Source organism: Caloenas nicobarica, chromosome Z (assembly GCF_036013445.1).
Source record: "Caloenas nicobarica isolate bCalNic1 chromosome Z, bCalNic1.hap1, whole genome shotgun sequence".
Classification (NCBI taxonomy): domain Eukaryota; kingdom Metazoa; phylum Chordata; class Aves; order Columbiformes; family Columbidae; genus Caloenas; species Caloenas nicobarica.
In genome coordinates this window covers 27,508,665-27,526,010 of record NC_088284.1, presented here as the reverse complement: position 1 = coordinate 27,526,010, position 17,346 = coordinate 27,508,665, and the positions used below count along the sequence as shown (strand labels likewise).

The following is a 17,346-nucleotide window of genomic DNA, read 5'->3' as shown; positions in this document are numbered from 1 at the left end:
TAACCTCTTTCCAACTTCTGTAATTTCCAGCCAGCTGTGATGTATAACATAATGCGTGTAGATTTGCCAAGGCAACATGCTCAGAAAATGTCCCTTATTCAAATGATCTGGACAGAATGAGTGATTGGCTCACTAGAGGAATATGTCTAACTTGATTTTCAGTCAGGACAAAATACAAGTAGCATCAGGAAGCTTATTCTAAAACATCTTGGCCACTAGCCTAAGGATTCAACTATATAATTTGAAACTGATGAAGCAAGAGTCAATTCCAGGCAAATGTGGTCTGAGGACTTGGCACCAGCTGAAATAAGTGTAATGCAAACCAGTGAAAAGAAAAGAGAAACTAACAGCTATCCTGCATGCAAAAGCTAGATGCTAAAAAATGCATTGTCCTGTCAAACTAATAACCTCTCCATCTCCATATGCATACTCGACCAGCTGCTGATGCAAAATAAAAGACTTTGCTCCCAAATAAATTAATAAGACAGTATAAATAAAGGCATATAGACCATTCATAAATACTCCGTTGGCAACCAAACACACTGGAGCTGCCTCTGCTGTTAGCGGCACTAACAGCCGCAGTTGGGCTGCTGTGGAGGGGGGGTGTCCTTTAGCCGGGTGTTCTGCTTGCTGGCAGCAATGGCGGGATCCGTCTCCAGACTTTCCGACATTTTGTCACAGATGATATCCACGAGTCGCTCAAACGTCTGCTTGACATTAATGTTGTCCTTGGCGCTTGTTTCAAAAAATTCAAATCCTAAGAAAATAAACAATACATTTATGTTCGATGCGTATTCTGATATCTCCAATAAATATACAAACTTCTCTTGGGTGATGAAGAGTTGAAAGACACTCAGAAAACAAACATGAGGAGCACAAACTTAAAAAGACTGATACTGCAACAGCAGTTAAAAATGTAACACAATCAAAGCACAGTAGCGCTATCTGCTTTATATCAAGCCAGATAAAATCAGTAGCAGTCCAAATACATTCTCTCAGACAAATTCTACTTTAAAACAGTTTACCCTAAAAATTGACACCAGTTTGAGGGTATTAATATTTTAGAAATGCCCTCTATAACCAGCCATTGGGAAGGAATAATCTACTGCTCCATCTCTATTATTTTACTTTGAGCATTATTCAGCTGGAAACAGCCGCTTCCATTGTGTCATTAACCTGGTACTAAAATAGCCAACTGTGTTTGGAAATAAGCAGGTAAAAAACCCAGCAAGACAAGCAAAGATTTCTGCAATTTGATATCTACTTAAGTTGGACGTGAATCTGTGGGACCAAAGGGCCTCCCAACCCCACAAACCAAACTAATAAAAAAATATACAAACACACAGAAGGAAAAAAAGTTCCTTAATTCATTTAGAAGGACTTTTTATCTATCAGTTCGCAACGACTACCCCAAAGGCAAAAAACAGCTTTCCTTAACCCAGAAGGGACACTGGAAGCTTCTTTTCCTCAGAGCCAGCTTTCCTAAGCTCTCTGCCCCTATTTGTCCCGTGTCTCATATCCCATGTCTGCCTCCTTCATCTGGGCCATATTTGCAACTTGCTGGTCAGCCTGCAGTCCAGCAGGCTTCTGTCAGTGCTGCATCTTCCCATGTGCTTGCTTCCTTTGCAAAACATTTGTCTTTTTTAATTTGTATGTTTTCTAAGCCTTTTCCCCCATGCTCTACCTTTTCCCATCGTTACCACATTGCTCACCTGAGGGTTCTCTGGTAATTTAAAACTTTATCTTAATTCTGTCTTTCCACTACTTAAGGATTCAGTATTAAAACTGTTCACAAAACATCTAATCCACTGGTAATATTAGACAAGTGGCTTAGCATTTGCACAAATATTTTTATTCTTTCTGATTAAATCTGAATAACAACATCCAACTACCACCATATTTTATTGTGAGAAAAATCCCAGTAAGAAAATATCAATCATTTGAAACTCTCAGCAGAAGAAAGGGTTTTTTTAATGTTTGTGTTTTCTAGTTAATGGACTAACTTTCTATTGCAAAGGCCATTTGAAATTTAAATGCAACTACTTTGACCACATCAGTTCTGCGTATTCTATATGCTACCTAAACAGGATGTAATGTGCATATTCAGTCCTATAACTGCTTACCATGTAGCTTTTTATGCTTGAGAACTAGCCTAGATTTAAGGCAGATATTTACATTTCGCTTAGTTTGATATCCCAGAATGCACTTATAACCAATGCAAAGCTTAACTCTGTTCTGAATTTTCTTTGTATTTTTAATTTACATAAGGTGCCTTGTGCTGAAGTGTCACAAAGTGATTAATTATTTAAATGCACAGGAGCTAAACACAAGCCTACGTTAGTGTTTATAGGTAGTTTAGATAATAAGAGGTACAAATATTGTACAGGGTTTAGTCATACAACTTCCACTAATATCTGAAAGAAGTGTAAGGATAACCTCAAACGTACGAGTTCACATTGCCAGGAAACTTTTCCTATCCACATTTCTCTGGAAGCAGGAAAACTGTGCATAGTAAAAGACCCTGTACATAAATTGTATACTGGGAGGAGGTTTGAATCTACATCTAATAGTTTAATTTAGCTTGGCTTACATGTCTCCTTTGTTTTAAACTAGAAGGAGAATGGGGAAAGCCAGTGTAGCCTCACTTGCTGGCGGCTTCAGCCCTCCTGCAGAACTCCACACAGGAGGAGACTCTTCAGATAACTCGGAGACTGCTTGGGGGAGGAAGATCCTCCACATTTTCAGTGCTCTGTGTTGAAACCCCGCTGCAACTCTAGCACAGGAACACAGTCAGGTCCTTCCACAATGTGTCTGCTCCACAGTAAGCAGGAGGAAAGCAGCTTGTTCCAAAGAGGAACAAGCAGGACTAGAGGGCAGCAGGGTTGAGGGCCAATGTGGAATGGTACACCAAAGCCTTGGAGAAGACAACAGGAAGAAGAATGAATCTTAATGACATTTCTGAGGGGAGCAGTTTTTACAGATAAGAAGACAGAATTACTGGCATATGAGATGATCCTGAAATGACAGGTATGACAGGTAGGTAAGAGATCTGCAAAGAGAAATGCAGAAAGTGAAAGAAAAAGAGTCACAAAGAAGGGAGGAGACTGATGTCAGGAAATACTGTGACATGAACAGGATCAAGAAAACAGGCCCACTACCCCAGTGAGGGTGTTCTGCATAAGAACACTCTGAAAAAGTTAGAGGCACCCATTATCCCAGAAAGACAGAGGCTTACAGGGTGTTCAAGCACAAATGTATTTAATAAAATAAAATAAAAATAGACACTACAACTGTGGTGAAATCTACGGAATTTCAGTTACAATTTTGATGTAAGAAGGAAATGGTAGTCACAGTAGTGCTGTAGCTGGGTATCAGGCTATGCCTACATACACACTCCATCAACTTAGTCATTATTTGCCTGGGTGATCCAGGACATCATCCCCAGCTAGACCATGCATAGACAAGACAATGCACTGACCTGTGAGAAAGTGACTGATCTCCCAGCTGCCTCCACAACAAAGTGTTTGCTTTATTCTTTACAGGAACTGTACAGATGGGCATTTTGGACAGTCCTGGAGATTCGCCCAGGCAGCCCCTGCTGTGCACAGACCAGCTGATAGGAACTATTTATATGCTTAAATGTGCTGATAAACATCCTAAGTAGAGGAAAGGGCCACGCCAGTGGGCTCCCCCAGGCAGTTCCTGCTGTAGAATAGATTCAGCTGCACATAGGTAGATGGTCTGTGGAAACTGTTCTTGCAGATGCAGAACTGGTCACACAGAACAGTCTTTTGAAGCCAGTTAAGAGATGCTTTGTGCACAGTTTAAAATAATCACTGCCACCAGATCATGGTGTGTATTTGGCACATAGGACCAGCTGGATTACAAGAATTCAGCAGAACAGGCATTCAGAGAGTCTCATCTGATGCAGCTGAAGACACCATTGCAAAGACCCTTGAAACAGAGGTTCCTGTTGCCACTTGGACAGCAACTGACTGTACTGTGCAGGAGATTCAATTCCCCATGAATGTTACCTTATGCAAAATATCCCAATAAATTAGAGTGGTGTTATACATTTGAGTGGTGTTTCTTCGTTTGTTTTTTTTTTGTGTGTGTGTGTGGTTTTTTGTTTGTTTGTTTGTTTGTTTTGTTTTATTTTGTTTTGTAACAGAAATTCTGTCAGTGGAACAGTTTCAAAAAGCTAGGGAGTTTTTTTCATGGAAGGGTGTGTCCGAACTCTGGTTGTTTTCCATTTTGTTATGGAATAGTTTGGAGACATTTTCCTTGTGACCTCTCCTCTTGACTCATCTTGCAGTTATTTTACTAATAGCACTTAGACACTCTAAGCCTCTAAAATGGCTGTGTGTGAGGGCCTCAGATCTATATATTTTAAGACTTTCTTCAGGTTTTTTCCACTTCTTGTTATTAATGGAGAGAAAACATTTTCCATGTGAGTATAAGCCTGACGTGAGGCAACTCTGGTGATGCTCAGGGCATCTGAGCTCAAAGAACACCATGTTCCCACCACTTGTGATGATCTGTACTGCCAATGTGGGTGAGACTGGGCAGAACAGATTACTGCAAAGATATGACAAAGCCCAAAAGGCAAGTGGGTAGGTAAGGCACAACAGAGCTGAAACTGAGAAAATCCAAAATATCAAAGTGCTGACTGAACATATGAACTATGTGTGTGGAACATCCATCATGATGTTCTAATATAAATGCCTCTTTTTTGTTTAATTCAGTTTTCCCTTTGCTGCCCTTAACACTGTGTGTCTTTCCCTTATCTACCTTCTTCCCAACAGAACCAACTTAAAGAAAGCTAGCAAGTCCTCAGCAGTCCCCAAAGAGCCATTCAGCAGCAGGAGCTGGCCAGGACACCACCATGCTGCTGCTGTTCACCTGGTGAGCTATAATGCACACACAGCCATTTACATAGTTTCCCCAGAACACATAAATAGCTTGAATTAACCAGATTTGTTCCATCTCTGTCTCACATTTGCCCTGCCTCAGCAGAGGTTCCTTCATCAGTGCTCATTAACTCTTGTTTATACCAGCTTTCAAAAAAACAGGGAGAAAACAAGAACAGAAAAGAGAGCAATGTGCAAAGAGAAGAACATTCTGCACCCTCTCATCTTCCTGAGAAAAAATGACATCAAGAGGTCGTACTATCTAGTAAATTTTAACCACAGTTCTACAGACAATACAGACAAGAGCTATGTTAATGTTTCACCTGCTGATCAGGAAGATCTGGTTTCAGAGTGTTTGTCCACACCAAGAAAATTTTATTTACCACCCTTCATCTTTTGTTAAGTTTAACAGATGTCCTCAAGGGTGTGTTCCCGCAATAACTACCCTTCCATGAAGACAAACGTGAACCGTCATCCATAGTGCTGCTCTTGCCTGTGCCTTGTTCCATCTGGTATTTCGAGGAGTAGTAGGCGATTGCAACGTCAGAGCAAGAAGTGGCTGTGGGAAGCTGCTCCCTTTGTAACACAATGGTGTACAAAGGCAAAATCTAGGAAACCATGGGAACAAATCATTCAACGATGTCATAGTATATAAAGGGGATGAGCTAATGATGCCTTATCTTCTTGGATTTGCATCCTGTGGGCAGTTCTGAGGGGGCACTGGCAGGCACCTGCCTGCCTGCTGTGAATAATATCTAATAAGGTTTGCATTCACATTGCAGGCTGTCAGTCAAGGCAACCGCAAGGCCTTTCTCCTCTGCTCAGTTGTCCACTACATCAGAATTGTTAACATCTTTGAGACTTCTGCCTCTCAAAGAGAGATAGACACACATGGCATGATTGCAAAGGTCATCTCTCCTAGGAGACTGGGCTGAATGTAACTGGTGACCACTGATGTTCTTCAAAGTATCTTCTACACCTGCAGTTATGGTAGCAGATCTGGTTATACTGTGCTTGACTTTGTAGACTACTTGGATGGGACCTCTGCTGTCCAAACAAGCCCAAGGGCTGGGCTACACTAAGAAAAGTACTAAAAAAATAAACCCCAAGATAGAAGTTTGCTAATATTATCTCAACAAAGAGCAGTGCTTCAGCACCATTCTGGATAGAGATAGTGTAAAGATTGATAACAGAAATGCTAAGATATTTATTCACCTTTTAGGGTGTCAAGATTTATGAAAAACAAAAGCTAAAGGGGGACTCTGAGCTGTGACAGAAGAGAAAGACTTGAGGGGCAGTTACTGGTAATGCTCTAGCAAACAGCTTTTCCAGTCTTTCAGAACATAAGTCTTCCATATAAATTCCAGCTGTACTGATTTTGATTGTGGCTTCCAGATACCTTTTAAATGAGTACATTTGGGCAATAAATCAGATTCCTGGCAAATATTTTTGTTTGTTTGTTTACATGAAACATTTGTTGAGCAAACACAATCCCTTTCTTCCCATTGTCATTAAGTAGCTTTCCTGTAATGCAGCTCCAAGTGTCTGAAGGCACTGGCAGGTTGGCATTTCCCTCCTGTAAAAAAGCATCCTGGGGACAGGAGCCTTTAATTGCTCTGCCAGTACCCTGTGTGTGTTGTAACTCAACAGAATGCTTTGGCGTTTGTCAGTGCTGTCTGTCTCCTTCCCCTGGCACTAACATTTGCCCTTTAAAAAGAGCTAAAAAATGATGAAGGGTGGAACTATGAATAGGCATCTTCCTGCACAACCCAATTAATTTCATTTTTAATGCAAAGTTAGACACAGCCATATGTCCATGCTTTTGAAACTGCCTGTGACCCTGCCTTCTGCACCCCAGCCTCCAGCCAGCCACAGAGGCAAAACAGAACTTACTGTTCTAGCAAACTGTGTGCTGAGGTGCCAAGTCCCACTTGATTCCCAATGCACATGCCAAAATCACAGCCCTAAAAATGCGTCTTCAGTTAACGCCTAAACTCACAGATGCCTAATATCCCCAGTGTACCCGTAGATGCCTAATGTACGCATTACTCCCCAGAGCTCATACCTCAAGACAAGTGAGGGTTCACTCCACTCCTGATGCTGGGGAGCTGTTGTCTTGTGCCCCAGTCCTGGCAGGATTCAAACACCAGCCATGTTCTTGCCCCATCTCAGTAGCAGACCTGGTCTTGCAGGCTTAGTCAGATCATACAGAAGTGCTGGATGCTGAATTGCACTCTGTATAAGCACACGACACTGACAAATGCTCCACTTTCAGGCTTGCTGGGGTAGTAAATGGGATTAATTTGAAGAAATCTAGTCATCCCTGAATCAGGTCTCTAGCATATCCCCAGCACGACCCTTATGTACATACGTGCCTGAGCCAAGAAAAAAATGAAAATAAAATAAGCAAGGCAGAATAATTTTGGTTTGAATTGAAAAATTTTCTTCCCATTTTTGTGGAATTTATTTTCAAAGCACTGGTTATCAAGAGAAGGAAAGAAAGAAAAAGCTGAAAATAAAGACTTTAAGGAAGAAATGGCCCAAAAGAGATGAGAAGAAAAAGGATGGAAAGGGAAAAAACACCCCAAAATATGCAAAATAAGGTATGTGTTAAAATCTGAGGGGTAAAATGACTGCCTCTCTGAGTGACAAGCTTGAGGGCACAGTGAAACCCTGGGCACTGCTGGCACTGGGGCATGGAGCACACAGAGCCCTTTGCACGGGCCCTGAATGCAGCACGATGGTTGGCTTCTGCCAGCGCTTGTGGAAGGGAATGTGAGAGCCCACCCAGAAAGTGTTTTGGTTTTTTTTTCTGACATTGGTTGGTGGCCTCTGAGAGAGACAGTGTTCCAGGATACATTTAGAAAGCAAGTGAATGCACCCTAAGGCAAGCTCAGACATGCTAGGTGCCCCCAGACAGAACAAACAGGACCTTACAGAAAACATGGCTGGATATTTGGGGCAGATCTTGCAGTACCTCCCTAGTACCTGGTACAACATGAGCACAACAGGCACGACCTGGGCCTATGACAGGATGGTACTTCTGCAGCAACCTTAGGGGCCCTGGTCTTAAAGATATAACATAGTCTGTAATGACAGTACTTGCAGTTAAAAACCAATGAGTGTTGAATTCATCTGTAGCACACACAGAGCAAATAGGAGTTGTACAGAAGCATGTGAGCAAACAAAGAACACGTTACAAATTATGTACCTAACTTGCAAGCACAGCAAAATATCATAAATAAATGGAGAAACTGTGTGTCAAACTATCTATGCAACCACCCATCTGCATGAGCAGTTACTCAGAGTCTATTCAAAGGTCTGTGGACACCTCTGCCTGCTAATTGTTTGCCAGAATGTAGATCCCAATATATCACACAGACCACGAATAGAAGGAACTTAGACATTCATGTCATTTGTGAGTCATTCTTTATATTTCTGTTCTGACAAGTGACACCAAACTTTAATGAATGTATGAAACCTTGAACTCAGCTGAGATGCATAAGATGAACATGTCAGAAAAGCTGTGTGAGTAATGCAGCTGGCAAGTGTGCGTGCATTTTGATTGCAAGAAGTTCAAGCCTTTTTTACTAAAATACTTTAAAGCATGTAAGTGCTGAATATATCGGGGTTTTGCTCAATAACAAATGCATGTATTGCTCAGAGCAAACATTCATGAAGGGATAAAATAGCATAAGCATTATGTTCCACAACCCTTATTTTAAGGGATGAATGAACAAACTTGTTAAAATGTCTTTGCTGTGTTTTCTGTGTCAACATTAACAATACATTAATTGGTTCTCTCCACCGGCTTGTTTGTCACATTTCTATATTTTCTCAGTATGACAGTTCTATGAGATAAAGTTACATGACTCAGCTGAATTTACTTGATCCTGTCTGTTTTAACCTTATTCTACCACTACTCTTTTAATGATGCTAGCATGTTAAACAATCATCAACTAATTTCTGAAAAAAAGCATGTGCCACTTAACAAAAAGTACTGAATAGGATGACAAGGAATAGCTAAGGTGTGAGATTGTCTTTGTGTCTGGAATTATGAAATAGTCTGGGAATTTCAGCTGGGAGAAAAAGGAGGGGTATGAGAGGTCTCTGAAACCAACAGTATTGCAGAGCAGGTAACAGCAAACAATTGTTCACTGTTTCTCAGAATCCAACAGGGAAGAAGCATCAGATAAAACTAGCAAGTGACCAATTCAAAGCAGAAACAGGTAACTCAGATAAACTGTGCATATTTAAAGGATGTTTTTGTATGGTTTCAAAGACGTCATTGGACAAGTCCATAGATGAAAGTTCTGAAAGGGCTATTGAATATAAAGATACTGCCTTTGGTTCATGAAATCCAAGAATATAATTCGCTACAGTCTGGTAAAGTATCACTGTGTGTTTGCCCTTTTATATGTTTCACAAGGCACCCTATTCTGGCCATCCCTGTAGGTAAGGTAGCACTCTGCTTGCAGCTATGATCTGTGGTGGTATCACCAGAATCATGCTCTGTTAAACTCTTCTTATCTCAACCCACAAGTTTTTTTCCTTTCCCCCCTTTTGATTGTTTTCCCCATCCCACCTGGGGGGATGAGCAAGCACTTATGTGGTCCTAGTTGCCAGCTCAGCTTAAACCACAACAGTCCTTAAAAACAAACTTTAAAAAAATCTAAAACGGAAATAAGACTTGTCTTCCCAAACATACTGTTAATTTCCCTTCAAGGTCAGATCTTCTTTCTTTTGTGAACTCCTGGGAGTGTTATGGGAGAGGTACTTGGAGCTACCACAGGATACCTGACTAGCTTAGCCAGACCTTTGCAGGAAATGAGACCCATTGCTGGTTGATTTAAACAACTTGTCTGGGTTACAGTTGAGAAATAAGTCAGCACTGAGGTTTAAAAGAAATGACTGATTATACTTTGTTAATAAAATTGAAGGCCACACTTTTCAAAGATGTCAGCAGCCACAGAAGAGGCATGATTTTCCCATAATGCCATTCTCAACAAGACACCATGTTTCCTGGGGGGCCAAATGCCCAGTGCTTTTTTTGATCTTTTGAAAACCCAGCCCAAACTGTACATGTATTCTTTTTTCAGTGACTTCAAATAAACCAGGGCTGAAAATAAAACCACACTTGAGAACAGTGTTTCACAGCTTTGTATAGCACTCATGTGTTGTGCTTGCTTGCAATTGTGGCTGTAGTCAATGTTGCAGACCATGACATTAAAAGGACTCACAGTTTTAAAATACGTATTGCTGGATACAAAAACCTATATTGCTATTTTTAAAACTTGCCTGCAAGAGATGTTATGAACTCACTGGCAGAGAAAGAAAAGACAGTACCAAGTGTTTGACACAACTCATGCCCTTCAGACTGGACAGCACAGCCAGAGCACTTACTACAATTCAGGAAACTCGCTCTGCTTTTCCTGACACCATCGCCCACAGCCTCTGAGCAGATTTAAGAAATTATTGCAGCTGTATAGGAAACATATAAACATTTGTGTGCACAGTCTGAGAACAGTAAATGACATACTGGATCAGAGCCACAAGACGCATATCTGAGAAAGGAAAACCCCACAGTAGATCAAGATGGGAATAGAGGATAATCTGCTTCCATAAAGATTGAATTCTAAATTCCAGGAGTCAAGGTTTGTTCTAAAGCCTGAAATATGAGTTTTGATATCTATTGTCTTTTTTTTTTTTTTTTTTTTTTTTTGGCAAGCATTGGTTATTTCAGCTGAGTATTCTTGACTGTACAACATGCAAAGTTCCTTCTCATCTGGCTAAATTCATGACCTTGAGGATTTCTTGTCAAATCACTGCATTAATCTTTCTATGGGAAAATAGTTCAATGAATGGAAATGTAGTTTAGATACGTGATTTTAAAAAAGTCATCAAACTTTACACTGCAAATTTATATTTATTGCCAGACATTTTAGTGCTTGCTCTAAATTTGGGGTAAAAGTATACAGTTACATTTTTTGAATCTCTTTCTCCATTGAATACACTTTCCTAACTCCTATGAAAATGAATAAATATTAGAAATGCTTACAGAGGGAAGAACAGACTATAGAAATATATATAATGTGACAGGTATTTCTGCAAATGAAAATATTCTCTGTTAAAGGAGGTGCAATGATTTTGGTTTTGTTGCAAAAAGTTTTAGAAACTGAGTTCTTTGCAAATGTTAGAATTTTTCTGGAAATACCCAGCTGTTAAATATTTTCTGTTGCCTTTCAAGGACTAATTTATGGTCATTTTTAATGTATACTTTTGAGGTGTTATTTTACACATATGGAATGCTTATTTAGACAGATGCAATAAGAAGATATGTTATTCTGATGACACGATTTACTAGGACAAGCAATTGTACAACTAGAAAAACTATTTTAAAAAACAAGGTCAGTGAGCTATGAATATGCATAAGTCAAGAATCCATGCAGTTACTCTTGTAACAACCTTTCCCCTAAACACCTATATAGGAATAGAGACAAGGAGACCTTAGCTACACACATGTTCACCAGACTGAGCCTTTACCACAGTCACTTTAAAAAATAATAACAAATCTATGCCCAGTACAGCACAGAATTTGACCTCCAATGGTGCCACCTGCTGAACATGCTCTCTAGAGATCATCAAATTAGAAGAAAAAAAACAGGCCAGGCAGTAGTATTATGATGATGCTCTGGAGATTTTCCATTACAGTTTGGCTAGTGTCACCTCAAAACCATTTTATAACATGAAAGAATATCACTGCTGGGCAGAAACAGAAAGAACAGAGATGTTTATAGCTATGCAATTTTCTGCGTGGACAACATTTACCTCCTAGAGAGACACTTTATGAAACAGACATTCATGTTATTTACACCTGTGTAAATGTGCGGTAGGTGAACTGTTAGCAGTGGGAGTTGGATATTGGCGTCTTTCTGTTTTGGATTATTGGTATTGGAAAACATAACCCAAATGTTCTCAACTTGCAAAAAGGTCTAGTTCACATTTGGAGTAAGCTGCTTCTTCAGCCTCCTCTCTCCTCTCCTCCCCTCCCCTTCCCTCCCCTTCCTTTCCCTCCTGTATTTTTTTTATTGGTTTGTTGGTGTTTTTTCTTTTTTTCTTTTTTTTTTTTTCTGGATAGGACATATCTGTCTATAGCTATAACTACCCAAACATATTGTAACATGTACAGAGACACATGTGTAAACTTGCGGCTTATCACAAAGACCATAGTGTTCTTCCTATCTCACAAGCAGCATAAGGAATGCTTTTTCAGATATGTCTACTCTGAGCCAGCCTCTGAGCCAGCACTGGTCTTGCAGACACTTTTACATGACAGACAAGTCACAGCTCTGCATAAGGTCATCTCTGGACACAAGGCCCTTCTAATGATGTTACAGTACTATGCTTCAGACCTCAGCCTGCACAAACAAAAGGGAGGCAGGGTATGACTATTTCTTTGCAGTGAATGTATCACAAACATTTCATTACAAGTACTGTAGCAATTAATGACATTACTATGTATGTTCTCACAATAAATCATAAAGCTTTGTCATTTATTTTCTTACCAAGCTGCTCTGCTAAATGTTTGCCTCTCTCAGTGAAGATTACCCGTTCATCCTCCATGTCACACTTGTTACCAACCAAAATAACCTGGGCATTATCCCAAGAGTAGGTTTTGATTTGAGTTGACCTTAAAAGAGAGACACACAGAGAAAGAGAGAAGTCAAAACAAACCAAATTCTGCTTAAATCAATTTCAAACAGAATTGTAACAAGACAAAAAGGACAATACTGATTTTGACATGTAGGGTAACACGATTCTGTTTAATTCTGGATTTCAAATGAACTAAGGATTATCTGTCAGGAATTATTATTACAGAAATAGTATTAACACAGGTTTTACTTTTGCTTGTTAAAACAAGACAGTCTTTCAATGTTTTCTCCTGCCATCAACATTTTTCCTATATTTTTAGAAAGAAGAAGTGACACTTTCTCCCACACAATTAAAAAAAACTTTTTCACATTTAAATGCAAACCTTACCATATAAAACCAAAGCTTTGAAAGAAAATCAACAGCTTTTTCATTTCTTATCTTTCACCTTTAAAAATAAGCATCTAAATTTATTAGCAAAACTTCAAAGTCATTCTGTGTTCCTTCTGCAGTTTCTCTCCAGCACATTCCACTATAGGTCTCTGACCTACCAGGACGACAGCAGTATTTACATTGTGCATTAAGCCATGGGCAGCGGCTGAGTTTGAACTTTAACTTCCATTTAAATTATACAAGCCCTGACCATGACTACAGCTGAACTGGATTATCTGAGGCCTTGAAACATGATGGGACCCTGAGTGCTGGTGGTGAAACAGCTTACCCTGCAAAGCTCTCCTCTGTAATTTGAATGTGATGCATGCTAGTGGGCAACTTAGGACCACATTTGTAGCACCTCTCAGCTGCTGACTACCACCACTCTGCTGATACTCAGACCTGATCTGTAGAGAGGAAAGCCCCACATTCTGGCTCCAGGCTTATCCAGGAGTGATGCTGCTTGATACCACCTACTAACTGGGAGCAGCAGCTGCCCTTGAAAGTGACACAGGGTGCAGCAAGCTTACTCTAAGCGCTTACCCTTTGCCTTGGACTTGCGACCATGCCTAGCTTTAGGCTTTCGGTCAAGTGCTTGGTAGGATATTTATATCTCTTCTGTCCCCATATGATCAGTGGAGAGAGAAAAAGACCTAGAGCACCTCCCTTTCTCTTTCTCCTTCTCTTTCTCTTTCTCTTTTTCTTTCTCTTTCTCTTTCTCTTTCTCTTTCTCTTTCTCTCTCTCTTTTCTGTCACTGAAGGTTTTGAGCTGATCTGTCTGGGTGCTGAGTTCACTAGCGACTCCTTCTCATAACACAGTGGTTATCTCTACATATTTAGATCTCTGTCTGCAAAATGTTTCATGCAGAAAAATAAGACCATGAGGTATTAATAGTCTGACAACCATTTCCAGGGAAAACCAGAAAATTGATCAAATCTCCCAGCTGTCTTTGTTTATTGCAAGACCAGAGGGGTGGACATGGGCAAAAGCTGCTACAGCTATCTCTGTAAGCCTGGGTCAAATGCCATTGTCCACAGGCCCAGGCCCCTCCTGCATGGGCCCAGGCCCCCCCTGCATGAGCCCAAGCACCTCTCAGCCATGCGTGATGGGTTTACAGTGTCAGGCAGAGGAATTTAAGGTGAAGGATCACACTGCCTTTAGGGTTGCTTTACTTCATCAGAATGACCAAAAAGAAGCTGAAGCAAGCCCCAGGCATTTTGTGTAGCAGATTGTTCCCTTGGGCCTGCCCTGATCTTTCCTTCAGGAAATGGACGCTGTGCTATTTTAAATCTGTTTTATAGTAATTTGAGTAGGTGATCATAAGGCACTGTGACCAAAGCAGAGGTCAGACTTCTCTGTACAGTTACATTTTAGTAAAGATACAATTGTTCAGAAAAAAAAGGGCGCTGTGCATTCATTTTGGCAGAAATGTTCTTTTGGAACAATGCTGAGTTCTTCTGGAATTTGTGGTTAAGCAAAATAGAATTTTGTTGTTGTTGTTGTTGTTTTAACCAGAACTGCCTTTGTCACCATAGCAACTTTGCAAATAGTAGTTGCTCAGACGTCAGAGGATGTTAATCCATTAAGGACTCTAAAAGAACTTAGCTTTGAACAGTTACGAGCTGAGGGTCAATTTGTTCCCCTTATGCCAGGCGGAAATTGAAGATGTTTCAAAAGCGAAATGTAGAGTAAAGATAGTAAGCTTTACAGAAGGAATTAACTGCATATTCTGCAAAGATAAAGTATAAGAAAATGTTAAATTAAGAATACAAGATGGAGAAATATCATGACACCCATGTAAAGACAATTCATTCAGCCTTAGTTTGCAGTCGTTCATTCCATAGACTCACATGAGTTTCTTTGCTTAAGAATCTAATCCCCTTTATTTTACTGCAGCCAGATATGATTTCTCATTCTCTGAACTATGAATGCAGGCATTCAAATGCTTCTCATTATGGAGGATAATTATTTTATTCTTAGACTTCTTTATCTGCTTTGCTTATATCTTATCTTCTAGTTTCGAGTATTTTTTTAAGCAACAAGAGAACAGATCTTGTCCTTGATAACAATTCCAAACATTTATGTTTTGCAAAATACTCGGTAGTACATAAGTGCAACTGACTGACTGTGAAAATCAGTCAAATGTATCCCCACCCAACCCCATACTAGTAGGAGCTTGGATTAAAATAATATAATAGGCTTAGCACTGTTATGTTTTCTCTTTAGATATATGTTTCCACTAATGGCTTCTATAGATTTTGATTCCTACAATTTTCCACAAAAGCCAACACGCAGGCCACTTAAAAAAGAGATTTTTGCTGTTCCTTGCATACATGACCTTTCAAATGACCAAGGCTTCTGATTAATCCAAAACACAAACCATTGTTTTTGTAAAGAACTTTAGCCTCAGGAAGACTGAAGACATGAAAAGGCAAAGCTGATGTTTGCAGCAAGCTGAATACAGCAATTCTTGTTCAGTCTCAGTGCCCTGGTGTGTGTCAATAGTAATTTACCCTGTAAATCTTTCACATTCCAGTTGTATGGTAGTCAGGCAATATGCAACATGTTTGAATTTTTATAATGTATAGACACCAGAGGGGCAGATTAATGCAGGGATTCAATGATCCATTACTTTCAGTGATCAACACAAGACTTGTTCTCCCTGTACTGCAGTTCTGCCATATTCCTCATCAGAAAAAAGCACTTGCTGAAAGCTAATTAAAGCAATGTTATTTGCCCATCTTTTCCACTACTGGTTCAAAGTACTGTAAAGAGGCATCAATACATCTCCAAAAGAGTTTTGGAGTATTACGACAGAAGACTGCCAAAGATAACATGGAGGGTTTTTTTCCTTTGTTTCATGGAATGAAATATTAAATGAAAAAATGTCCAAAACACAGTTTGCTTTGAACACAAAAATCCTACTTTTTAAAAACTGAACCCTAAAGGAAAGGCAAAGTTCAACAGTTCACATTGGCATTTGTTGATACGCACACTGCTTCAGTATCACCCTGTTACCTAGTTCTGCTCCTAGGAAATGCCTTGCGATACTTGTTAATTCATAAAATCTTATTCTGAAAATATTGCTTGTTAGTTCGACAGAGTATAACGATATTTGTATTGCTACCACTTCTAAATTGTCATTTACTGAAGGAGAGAATAAGATTAGTGTTGCCTAGGCAAAACTGTCCACTGTTAACTCATCTCTCAGCATGCAGGTTTCAAAGTGAATATTACAAAGCTTAATTATAATTAAATGTCAGTTCTGGTTATAACCAAGCATAGTGGAATGCACCTTCATGGCAGAGAAGAAGCAATAAGTACAAAGTCTATGCTGCAACATGTTATCTATTGAGAAAAGATCAGGTAGAAGCTTAAAGGGCTACCTCTATTCTCAGATAAGACTCTGCTTGAGAATCATTTTAATAAAGAACTTGATTCTAGCAGGAAAACTGAAACCAACCATAAAAGAACAAAACTTTCAAAGACGCAGGAGACTAACCTTCTTGCAGCAGTGTGACCCTGCACTTCTGAACACGTAAAAGCTTCAAATAATTGTCCAGGTAACAATGGTAGGGTGTCTGTGTGTGCTCGTGTGGGCAGCTTACAAGGAGTATTGCACAGCACAGTGGAATGGGGTTCAGAAATACACAGCCACAGACGGCCAAGGCAGCTGAGATGCTGGAAGCCTAGGTAGCCAGCACAAAGTAATATGGGGGCACTGCTGTGATGATACCGTTGTGCAAACTAGCATGTTTACATTAAACAGTGTGATAAAAGCTCATCTGCACATCCACAAAGGAGCACAGAGGGATGAAGGCAGGTGGTAGAGCGCAAATAAAATCCTGGTCCTGGCTGCTTCCAGGCTTATTGCAGGAGCCATCGGCCTGTCAAAGACCAATGTCCACAGACCAAGAAGAGCACAGGGGCACAAGGGCAGGTGACAATCCGAATTAATGACTCAAAAGAAGGGATGCCACATCCGGGTACCTTCCAGGGCTGTCCCAGGAGAGCCTCAGACCCACTGTCCAGGCGTGAAACCCATCACCACAGGCCAGCACCAGTGGCTTGTATGTCCAGGTGTCAGAAACCGGGGGGACTGGGATCCATGGGCAGCTACTGGGCAGATTGAGTGTACAAGCCCAGCTGATGGAGGGACCCACACTGCATGTATGGTAATACAGATATATGTTCTCACTAGTGGACCACCGTGATGATCTGCCAGGATGAGGAGTGGGATGAGGCTATTGGTGCTGTTTGTGTTTGCGTGAGTGCTTTGTGTGTCTGTCTGTGCTCTGCGTGGATGGCCACGTGTACAGGCACATATACATTTTGTACATGTGTGTTGTGTGC

General features: G+C 40.3%; 1 protein-coding gene across 1 annotated transcript in view; it reads right to left on the bottom strand.

Moving 5' to 3' along the window:
• Window positions 1–569: 569 nt before the first annotated feature.
• Window positions 570–17,346, bottom strand: part of RAB3C (RAB3C, member RAS oncogene family) — a 111,959-nt gene continuing 95,182 nt past the window's right edge. The window contains exons 3-4 of the mRNA XM_065656885.1: window positions 12,476–12,600; window positions 570–757 (exon numbers count right to left, since the gene is read on the bottom strand). Coding sequence (XP_065512957.1) covers window positions 570–757; window positions 12,476–12,600 — 313 coding nt within the window. The remainder of the gene's footprint in view (window positions 758–12,475; window positions 12,601–17,346) is intronic.